General features: G+C 53.5%; 1 protein-coding gene across 1 annotated transcript in view; it reads right to left on the bottom strand.

Moving 5' to 3' along the window:
• Positions 1 to 1,757: 1,757 nt before the first annotated feature.
• ALOX5AP (arachidonate 5-lipoxygenase activating protein) overlaps positions 1,758 to 11,543 on the bottom strand; it is a 10,498-nt gene continuing 712 nt past the window's right edge. Inside the window, exons 2-5 of the mRNA XM_082752009.1 lie at positions 7,928 to 8,027; positions 6,780 to 6,850; positions 5,464 to 5,545; positions 1,758 to 4,821 (exon numbers count right to left, since the gene is read on the bottom strand). Coding sequence (XP_082608135.1) covers positions 4,659 to 4,821; positions 5,464 to 5,545; positions 6,780 to 6,850; positions 7,928 to 8,027 — 416 coding nt within the window. The 3' untranslated portion in view covers positions 1,758 to 4,658. The remainder of the gene's footprint in view (positions 4,822 to 5,463; positions 5,546 to 6,779; positions 6,851 to 7,927; positions 8,028 to 11,543) is intronic.

Genomic DNA, 11,543 nt, shown 5'->3' with positions numbered 1-11,543 from the left:
TAGCTGGGTTGAAGATAACTTAGTAAAGGGGAAAAAAAAAAATGTTGTTTTCAGCCAGATCAGCTCTTGTGCTGGCTCACCAGGCAGATATACCAAGGGACCTGTCCGTACCCATCAGACAGATGGGAGGGGAAATCAAGTGTGGGAGAGGGATGGAAAAGTGGGGCTGGCACCAAAGGGGATGGTTAGGAAATGTGATGGGAGCTGGACAGGGGCATGGGAGGTTTGGGGAATGAGGATGGAGTGGGGCTGAGTGTTGGGGTCATGCCACAAAAATTGTTTTTGGCACCAGTGTCTGATGAAGGCATGTGGAGCGAGACATGCTTCAAGACACCTCAGTATCACAAAGCATAGCTCAAGACTAAGCTCTAACCTAAACTTTGATGAATGATGGGGTATTTTGTTTTATGGAAGGAAGTAAATCTGTCCACCATGAGGACTTGGGGCCTCCTTGGAGGTGACACAGGGACATAGCAGCTGGTGGAACCACAGCACCACAGCTGCTGGTGAAGACAAGCACCACCCTCCTGTCTGCGGAGGGCTGCTGCTGCCTTTGGGAAAGAAATTCCTGTGCTGTGGCACAGGAGGAGCATGAAGCAGGTGGCCAAGAGACACTGTGCTGCCCTGCTTCATCCCAGAGCAGGATTATGTCCCCCCTTCAAGGACTAAGCTGGTGCCAAAAACGCAGGATAACATTGTTTGGTGATGGGGGCTGGGGTGGCGTGCTCTTGAGAAAACACAAGGACAACAAATCAACCACAGCTCGTACAAGTGGTGGCCAGCAGCACCACCGCAGGCATCAGTCCTTCTTCTAAGCCTCATGAAGCATCCTCTGGCCTTATGAGGGGTCCCAGTGTGCAGAAAAACACTGTGGTGGAGTTGGCATTGCTACAACCCAGATTTCAACCCCCACTGTGATACCACCAGTCCTTTATTTATTTATGTATTCATGTATTTGTTTATTTATTTAGGTGAAAAAAGTCCATGCTTGCTCCCCGTGCATCACATTGTAGCTGGCCAATTGCTGTCCAGTCCCCTGCCCTTGGGGACATGTGGGATGTCCCCTGTGGGTGGCATCTGAGCAGCTCCAAAAAAAGCCAGCAAGGAGCCCCAAAAGCTCATCTGCCTGATGAAATCATCTCACAGTGAGAAGATCCTTGCAGGTAGAACTGAAAAGTTATTTATTATTTAAAAGGAGCTCACTGTGGAGGCTGCTTGCCCTTTGGTGTCCTGTACCTCACTGATGGGCCTTGGGACAGGAGCTGTCACCCAAAGGGATGGTGAAGCCCATGCACATCCCCTGGGTGCCCCAAAGGGAGGTCCTTCCCCCTCCTGGGTGCCAGCATGTCCTCTAAGGGCTCTGTGGGGATCTGCAGGATCTGCAGCTTCTCCATGTGAACGCTCACCCCATGCACTCCAGCTGGAGCATGAGATCAGCTTAGAACAACCCAGGGGATGGTTTTACCACTAGTCTTATTCTGTGCTAGCCTTTCATTTATCAAGGATGGACTATTGCCAAGCGTTACCTGCATGGCCTGATCCTGCTCCCACTGTGGGCTACAAAACGTGCACCACTGATGTGGGCAGGGCAAAGCCAGGCCAGTGCTAAATGCTTGGCAGCATCCCACCCCGACAAGGCATTGGGTTGCTTTTTGAAAGGTGTCTGTGGGTGCTAAACCAGCTTCTCTGCCAGAAAAATGCAATCTCAGGGCTGAAGATGCTGCCCAGGGTCAGTGTTTGCTCTATGCCAGCAGAATTTCTCTCCCAGCCCTCAGAAATGTGTTTGGAAACCCGGCGCAGACACAACATAGACTGAAAGGGTGCTTGCTGGGAAGCTGGCAAATGCTGCAGGAAACTCTTGTGGGTGGCACACACAGATTTCTAATCCTACCTGCTTTTTTGGGCTCGGTGCTGAGCAGGACTGCTTGCTCTGTGAGGGGCGGGATGGGGTCCTGCTTCAAGACTGGGGTTCCGATGTGGCAGAATAATAAAAAAAACAGCATTCAGTAGTAAAAATGCATCAGTTCACAGCTGTAAGGTGCTGTTACATCACTGTCAGGCTGGAAATCTCTGAGGAACAGCTCTGAAGCACCTGCATGCCGATAGGAGCAAGTTTCCACTAGAGGGTTGTAGTGCTGTACGGAAAGGGATGCGCTGCTGTGGCAGGAATACTGCGTGCGCCCCGGCACTTTGTCAGCAGATGGAAAGCATCCTGCCATAGCCCAGCTCCCCTCAGCCTCCGCAGTCCCTGATGTGCACAGCCTGCAAGCTGTGGGAGGAGGGCTGCTGCCCGAGCGACCCTTTTCCCTGCCTTTCCCCAAAACCCAGCATTTGTGTGACTCAGCAGCTCCTATACATGTCCATATGGATATAGTAAGCAAACATCCTGTGCCTTTGCATATGGACACATCACATAGAGCCAGCACAGGGCTCTGTCACCATGTCCCACACAGAAGGTCCTTGTAGGTCCACATCTATATGACCCCTATATGCACCCACATGTCTTTTATGCTAATACATTTATTTTTGCAGGTGGATGTATGCTTGCAGCTTCCTGGTGTGCCGGTGGGCAACGCGCTGGCGGCTGCAGCACCGAAAACGGGGTGGTTTTGCCTGCAGAAAGCCAAAACTGGAGCTGTGCAGCGCGGCAGGGAAAGCCCAAATAAACCGGAGCAGCCTCTCCTCATAGAAAGAGCAAAAAGGCAAATGCAACCACAAGCCTTGCTGGCAGCACAGAAAACAGAGTGTGACATTCACGGAGGATTTGCATAGCGCTCCGTTCGTGCACCACCTGTTTGTGTGTCTGGGGCTCTCGTCGCTTCCATTTATAGAGAGATGGAAAATAGATTTTGCCTACATTTTCATTTCTTTTGTTATCAGAAAGGCGTTGAGGAAGTAAGTAGGTGACATTCTTGCAAAATAAATGCTTACAGAAGATGGGCCTGACTTAGTTCCCTTGGGAAATGACTTAGACACGAAATGATTTCACCTACATACAGGTGTGTGGAAGCTAGCCATTGACGGAGAACCTTGAGAGTGCTGGGGTGGCTTTTCTGACCCCAAAAATACATTTGGTTCATCTTTTACCCTTTATAGCTGAGAGAATCAGGAAGGTGGTGGTGCTTCTCTTTCCATGCTAGGGGGAGTTGTGAGAAGGAGCTCAAGTGGGCTGCAGAGGCAAAAAGGACACCAGGGGAGCCTCACCCGGCTGCTGACACCCACAGGGCAGACACATAGGGTTGGGAGAGCCACCTCCAACAAGCGATGGCCTCCATAACCAGGACTCAGCCCTCAGGGCGAGCAGGCAGGCCGGAGAGCAAGGCCCGTGGTGCTGGTGGAGCCCCTGAGAGCATCTCCTCCTCTGCACCGAGTGACGGTGCCGGCAGCAGGAGCATTGCCACAGTGCTGGCTCCAGGCCTCGAGGAGCTGCCCCTTCTCTCCGGGGGTGCTGGTGGAAGAGCTGGCCCCGTGGAGGGGTGGTGGGCCACCACCGAGGGTGGGTGGCTGCTGCTGAGGTACGGAGAGAGGAGTGTGGTGCAAAGCAGGCAGGCTGCTCTCTTTGGCACGCAGCTCTGCAAACCCTCTGCTCATGTAGCCACGACTCCGTCCCTCCCGAAGGAGTCATAAAATGCAGCTTTACCCGTCCCGCGTGTGGTAATCAGACGGGCTTAAGAGCTTAAGCGCTCTTATGGCAGCAGTGCCTACAAAAGGTTGCGCCGGGCTCTTTGCCCGCCTCGGTTTGCTTCTCTCATCAGGCTGCTGCTTGGCATGGGCGTGCAGGGGCACATCGTTAGTGACGGAGGCAGCAAATTGAGCTTGTTAATTAGGGAGGGAGGTGAGAAAGACATGTCCCTCAGGGCTGCTCACAGCCACCAGCAGCTCCTGCAAGAGCCCGGGGCTGTGTCGCTTGCCCGCATCCTGCTGAGTCTCTGGGTACTTTCCACAAAGTGAAAAGATGGCAGTGAAGGCGTTTCATCCTTTTAGGCTGCTTTAATAAGCCAAGCTAAACAAACCCACCCCCCTCAATATACCTGGTGCTCATTGACTCAAGACACAGCTCCGGGAGAAGGCCCAGGCTGAGGTGTGGATGGGAGCATTACATCAGTGCTGGGAGCATTACACACGCGTGTATTGACCAAGGAAGACCAGACAGGGGCCACCTTGCTGTCCTCCTGCCCTCAGTCACCAACAAATGCAAAGGAACGGGTGCCCTGTGCCTTTGTGTGGGCAGCTGGGTGCAGGAGGATGCTGAAAACCTGCATGCGTGTGGGAGATGTTTGTGGCTGCATAATCCTTCAGGGGTGAGGCTGAGAGGCTCCTACTCTTAATGACAGGAGCTAAGGACAGCACGGTTACAATGGAAGCATAAAATACCCCTTACAGTCATGCAGTCAGCTTTCAAGCTTCAGTTTATAGAAAAAAAAAAAACTCTGAAGAATTAACTGGAAGTTGTTACCGTTCCTTGGGCATGCTGAGCGCTCACAATAAATCTTTTTCCTGAAGGAAAAAGCAAGGTTAAATCAAACTACGAAGCCCACTGAGCATTAGATTTACAGCAATCTGAAAGGGTTATGGGTTCATTTCTTAAACATCTGAATTATAGCTGCTTCTGGGTATCAATACATGAAGCAGGCTGCCCCCCTCCGTTCTGCAGGGAGCTAGGGAATGAGCAGCAGCGGCGAGATGGCGCTGGTTATCGTCTTGATGTGCATTTCGAAGTCACTTCCAAAGAAGTAGATGAGATAGTAGTTGAGTATCCCAGCCACGGACATGAGGAACAGGAACAAAATGATGCGTTTCCCAAACAGGTAGCCAGGGGTGCTGGGGAGACGGGAAGGGAGGGAAGCAACTGGTTATCACGGGCCACCTACCTCAAGGAGGCCTCGGCCTCCAGCCGCTGTGGCTGAGGCCGGCTGGTGCAGCCCAGGGGTTGTGACAGAGGGGGAGAATTCCTGCTCTGGCTTGCACTTCTGCCACCTGCAAGCTCTTAGATTTCAGTGAAAACTCCTAAGAGGCCATTCAGAGGGACCTGGTCCATCTTCACAGCCATCAACGGCTGTGGACCAGTTTTATTTTTCATGTGCTTAATTAGCTTTATTAGGATGAGAGGAAGACATTGTGCAAATACTAGCTGGGAGAGCTGGAGCTGCTCAGCCTGGAGAAGAGGAGGCTCAGGGGGATCCCATCCATGTCCCTAAACCCTTGAAGGGAAGGTGCAGAGAGGCCGGAGCCAGGCTCTGCTCAGTGACCCCCAGAGAGGCTGTGGGGTCTCCTCCTTGGGGAGCTCCAAAAGCCGCCTGGATGTGGGCCTGGGCAGCCTGCTCTGGGTGTCCCTGCTTGGGCAGGGGGGGCACCAGGGGCCTCCAGGGGCCCTGCCAGCCTCAGCCACCCTGTGGCTCTGTGATTCTGAGGAGGAGCTGCTGAAGCAGCCTGGGTTTTGTGAAGGGCTCTGCACAGTCTTACCTCTGCGTTCTCTCCCCCAGGTAGCCCACGAAGTACTTCTGCCTCACGAACAAGTACATCAGGCCAGCAAAAGCAGCAGGAGCTGCATAAAGCACAGAAGAACACATTACCAACACCAGCTTGGGTCCCTCCGCGTGTACCGTCCACACTCCCCCTTCCCTGAGGACTTTCTGAGTGTGATTCTGCCCTCAGCCATGCAAAAGGTGTACCTGGTCCCATCAGAAACCCAGGAATGAATGTAACAGCTTTCCCCACACCTCTTCCCCTGGCCATGAAGCTCCTCTCTTCCAGAAAGAACAGCCCCCTCCAGGGCAGCTCTGGTGATTTAATCAAATGAGCAAGTGCCGGGTCCAAGAGCAAGTGCCGGGTCCTGCACCTGGGACGGGGAAACCCTGGCTGCACATACAGACTGGGCGATGAGACGCTGGAGAGCAGCCTAGAAGAGAGGGATCTGGGGGTCGTGGTAGACAGCAAGTTGAATATGAGCCAGCAGTGTGCCCTGGCAGCCAGGAGGGCCAATCGTGTCCTGGGGTGCATCAAGCACGGCATCGCTAGTAGGTCAAGGGAGGTGATTGTCCCGCTCTACTCTGCGCTGGTGCGGCCTCACCTCGAGTACTGTGTGCAGTTCTGGGCACCACAGTATAAAAAGGACATGAAACTGTTGGAAAGTGTCCAGAGGAGGGCTACGAAGATGGTGAAAGGCCTTGAGGGGAAGACGTACGAGGAACGGCTGAGGTCACTGGGCCTGTTCAGCCTGGAGAAGAGGAGGCTGAGGGGGGACCTCATCACAGTCTACAACTTCCTCGTAAGGGGTTGTCAAGAGGCAGGAGACCTTTTCTCCATTAACACTAGTGACAGGACCCGCGGGAACGGGGTTAAGCTGAGGCAGGGGAAATTTAGGCTGGACGTCAGGAGGGGGTTCTTCACAGAGAGGGTGGTTGCACACTGGAACAGGCTCCCCAGGGAAGTGGTCACTGCACCGAGCCTGTCTGAATTTAAGAAGAGATTGGACTGTGCACTTAGTCACATGGTCTGAACTTTTGGGTAGACCTGTGCGGTGTCAAGAGTTGGACTTGATGATCCTTAAGGGTCCCTTCCAACTCAGGATATTCTATGATTCTATGATTCTATGATTCTAAATGAGCCCATTTCCAGCTCTGAAGGTGAATAGGGTGGCATGCCCAGCAGCCAGCACCAAACCCTCCACCCTGAGCAGAGAGTAACGACCCTCTGGGAATAGTCTGAAGCACCAAAATGCTCTCTATCCCTTGCTGAAAGTCATGCCAGGGGGAAGGGGGAATAAAAACAAGTGTTACCTTGGCTGCAGAGGAGCCCGGCGCACCAAAGCACGGCGAGGAACGTAGGGTAGGCGTGCCCACAGTTTTGGCTAGGAAGGAATTTGTGAGCGAGAAAAATCAGAACACAGGGAAAACAGAAAGAAAATCATTTTGGTTCACCCACGAGTGATGGTGAGGTGGATTTGGGCAGTGTGAGCTCCACGGTGGCCACACACAGGCACGGGGATGCTGCAGGCGGTTCCTCGCGTGCCGGTGCCTCAGCACCATCACCGCCTCACCCACCGATTTGCTTACCTGCCACCTCCTCCTGCAGAGAATGGACACCTTTGTTCTGCCTGCTCGGGGAAACAAACCGCCCCGCAAAAGTGCCTGGCAGCTGGGAAATGCGTTTGCCTCCTCTAGCATGCGTAACAGACAATGTGTGCTTTGTCAGCTCGGAAATCCTCGTGCTTAAGTCGTATTAATCAAGTTAAGGGCACTGAGAGCCGAGTGAAAACAACAAGAGGAGCGCTGCAGGGCAGAAAGGAGCTCTGACAAAGTTAATGTGTCTCCTTGCATGTGCACAGGAGTTATTTCCAACTCCCTCCGTCAGCTGGGAACGCTCTTCCAGAGGGAGGCATTCTCCTCTTGCAGAGGTCACACAGCTGTGAAGGGCAGCGTTTTGATGTCCCGTGCCTTTTCAAGCGCCATGCCACCACTTCACGGGTAATAAAAAATACTTTATGTTCTTTTCTCCTCTGCTTTGGAATTAATTTTCCCCCCTGCTCCCTCTGAAGGGATGTCAAAGACAAGATGCACTGAGTGTGGCAGGGAAGTGGAGAGAGGAGAGGAGCAGGGCTTTGTTAGGAGCTCCGCCACCCCCCTGCTCCTTGAGTCACCATCTCTTCCCTTTTGAGCTTTTGGGGACACCGATGTGCTTGTGGCACCCGTCCAGCATTAGGTGCTTCCTGGGGGTTCCCAAATGACAGGACACCCTACACGCCAGGGCTGCAAGTCCTACATTCACCAGCAAACACAACCAAAAGCTGTGGGTCTGAGCGCTGCTGCAAGGCACGCAGCAATTTGCAGAGCAAAGCCTTAACCTGAGGGCATTGGGAACCCACCTTTGGACCCCAAAAGGGTTTGGATTAAGCCCTAAGGAAGAGGGAGATGAGCTTGCTACTCACTTGGCAGTGTAGACGCGGTCAAAGGCAGAGGACCCCGGCCGCTGGATCCCTTTGCCGTTGCAGTGTTTACTCTCATGCTCCACTTTGCTGGCAAAAAAAGCTGTTAAGAAAAAAAAAAAAAGAAAGAAAAAAACACCACAAAGCACACAAGCTGTTTGATCTGAGATGTCATTTGGAGATAGTTCTGCAGCTGGTCCCTGTGGGCTCGGTTCTGCTGTCGTGAGCATCCCCTTGTGTGCCTGGACAGCAGGAGATGCGCGGCGGTGCAGGATGTGGCCGGCACACTCACTTCACCATGGTGAAACACCACCTTCTGTGCAAGGGTTTCATGTGCTGTCACCTCAGGGGTCCCCAAGCTCTCACTGTGAGTAGCAGCCCTGAGCCCTGTTCAATTCCTTTACCTGCAGAGGTACAATTCAGGCATTTGTGCCCCCAGGGGGAAAAACTTCCCAGGCAGAGCCACCAAACTCCATCCTCACTCCCTAACAGAGCAGGGAGAAAAGAGATTCCCTTCCCTTTCAGTGGCACCTGTTTGCCAAAACAAGGCCATCCTACAGGACCTATTCGTTTCCCTGATGGGCTCGTTGAAAACCTTGTCTGGGTGACAGATCTCTGCGCATCCATGCCGCGTTTCCCACTTTTAAGCAACGGTGTGGTGTCAGGATGTTAGCTGCTGCAACAACGCGGCGCCTCGAGATAACGTCTGGTGCGCTTGACAAACCTGCTTTATCTTCTGACACGAAAACAGAGACCATCCATCACAGGTCTAAACACAGCAGGCAGAGCTGTGGCAGGCTACAAGCTGCAAGCTTTGTGTTATCACGCGCCCCATCTCAGTGCACCCAAGGCGCCCCGTGGTGTAGAATATTAGCCGACGATGTGTATAAAAGAGAAGGCAGCAGAAAAAAAATGAATAAATAAATACCGCAACAATAGGAGGATGATTTGATAATTCATAGGATTTCTTCCCTGGAATCTAACGAGCTACTTCTTTTTCTCCCCTCACGGATGCTGGAGGTGTGTCTTTTGTACTGATGCTGCCTTCAGTAAAAGCTTCTGAGATATTTGCTTTCCAATATTGAGTGATTCCTTGAGTATGCACAGCCTTCCTCCAGAAACCCCCCCAGGGCTTTAAGCCAGCATTCACTAAAAGCCACCAGCACGGTGTCCTGGAGGACCTGGCCCTGGAGAGCCCAGAGCTGACCCCATCAAGCAGCACAGCCACCAAGAGCTCCTGGTGTCCCCCTCCACCCGCTGACCCAATCTTTGGGTTATTAACCTTCTTATGGGGTCTAGGAGGACCTGGTCAAAGACAAATGACATTTTTTTGTTGTCCAGTGTAGAGCTCCTGTGACGGGAAGCCACTCCCAGCCTCCAGCATCAGGGCTGGACAGGCCTGGGGGCCCTGGGTCTGCTGGGCTGTGGAAATCCAGGCATCTCTCCTGGAAGCTCTCAACATCTCTGACATGATGTGTGTGCAGGTTCCACCCAGAGGAAGCCCTTGCCACAGCTTTGGGCTGGCAGCACCAAACCCAGAACACCGAACAGCAACATCGTGCTCCTGTTAGGCTGGGGAAATGGGAGACTCTGCGGTGTGAAGCAGCTCGTAGCACTGTAGTTGTATTTCCTGCTCTTCTCTGGCTGCCAAGGTGAGAAGGTGGTTTCTCACAGCCCAAGCCCAGTGAGGAGAGCAGGAAGGTGTGAGGAGAGAGGAGGCCGAAAGGTTTAATTTGGCTCCTCTGCACGATGCAGGGCTGCAAAAACTGGCGAGCGTACAAGGCTGCCCCTTCCTTCCACTTCACGTCGCTTCCTCTGCCCCAATGTGCTGGGCAGCGAGCACTGCTCTGCCCTCAGAGCTGCTGGATTGCAACATTGCAGTGATGCAAGAACAAAACCAAAGCTACATGGGTGACTCAGAGACCTCCGGCCACCCGAGTCATTCTGCAGGATGTGGAGGCTCCTGACATGAGCAAGGTGATGGCAAAAAATGAGGGTGGGGAGCAGCACCACAGCCTGCACCTGGATTTAGAGCAGCAGCGTTCACCAGATTGGCTTTTCTTTCTGCTGTGCTGAACGGGAACCACAGCAAGAGTTTAGCACAACTGCAAGCCCTTGACAAGCATTTCTGCTGCCCTAATTACTGTATATATAACGTACAGCGTCCACATCAGTCAGGTCTTTCTAGTCAGAAAGCTTGGGAGGAGGAAATGAAGTGAATGCAAGGTCTTAACCATAGCTCAGGGCTGCGTGCCACCCGTCCAGCAGTGAGGTCAGTAGTCTCACAGAGGGATCTCCATGAAACCAAAGTGTGTGTCACTCTGCAAGGCAAAGGCCTCAGGTTCAGAGTGTATTGGGTTTGTGTGGGAAGGGTTTGGTAGCAGGGAGGGTGAGGAAGAGCCCAGGAGCTACCCTGTGTCAGATCAGAGCCAGCTCCAGCTGGCTCCTAAAGGGACCCAAGAACAACGCTTGTTGGGCCTCTGTTAGAGCAGATTGAAGAAAGGGATAAAAAACACTGCACAATAGCAGCTGGGAGAGCGAGGAATGAGCAGCAGCCCTGCAGCCCCCAGGTGAGTGCAGCAGGAGGGCAGGAGGTGCTCCAGGCAGGCAGCAGCAGTTCCCCTGCGGCCCGTGGAGAGGCCCCTGGTGGAGCAGGCTGTCCCCCTGCAGCCCATGGGTCCCACATGGAGCAGATCTCCACGCTGCAGCCCCCCCATGGGTGGAGGAGCCCCCGGTGGGGCAGGTGGATGTGGCCTGGAGGAGGCTGCGGCCCATGGAGAGCCCCTGCAGGAGCAGGCCCCGGGCCAGAGCTGCAGCCCGTGGAGAGGAGCCCACGCAGGAGCAGGGGGCTGGAGACAACGTGCTGTGGGCTGAGCACAGCCCGCTAGTCCGCTATCTACAGGCACTAAATTACATTGCTCTCCCTTAGGCTGAGTCTGTTTTGCCCATGACGGGAGCTGGTGAGCAATCTCCCTGCCCTTACCCACCCCCCGAGCTGTTTCATTGCATTTTCTCCCCCTTCCCCTTGGAGGAGGGGAGCGAGAGAGCGGCTGGGTGGGTGTTAAGATAAGGCAAAGCCACCACGGAGAGGGAGAGGGCAGAGCAGCATTTAAGGTCAGGCATCAGGTCAGACACATCTGGAACCTCTTTCTATTTGTGGCGTGTGCTGTGACACCCCTATTGTGCCACCCCTGACACTGCACACTGGGCATTTACCAGAAAAGAGGATTGGGTCGAATGATGCAGCATGCAGTGCCTACGTCAAAACTTCACCAGTCCTCGCTCTTTTTCCTCCCGGTGGCAGCCAGGCTCATGCTGAGCTCCCACCACTTCCCCTCCCTGCAGCACAGCCCATTTCCTAGGTCCGATTGTGAAGTTTGCCCGTGGTTAAAATCTCCTGTTTGCACCAAGAAGCCTCGGCAGAAGGTTTCTAGTGTTTGCATCAGATCCCCACCATGCTTCTGGTTCGCACTGAACTCAGACAATCTCAGTGCACCCGGTGCAAAACCCACTCCCTTATCTGGCTGCTCGGCAGCATTTTCTGCTCAAATGATTAAGTATTTGTACAGAATGATCAGGCTAAAAAGACATTTGAAGAGCAGAGAAGCTTGCAGTTTGA

The sequence above is a fragment of the Aythya marila genome, assembly GCF_965140915.1.
Source record: "Aythya marila genome assembly, chromosome: 1".
In the NCBI taxonomy this organism is placed as follows: domain Eukaryota; kingdom Metazoa; phylum Chordata; class Aves; order Anseriformes; family Anatidae; genus Aythya; species Aythya marila.
The sequence above is the reverse complement of the archived record's forward strand: the minus strand, read 5'-3'. Positions and strand labels throughout refer to the sequence as shown.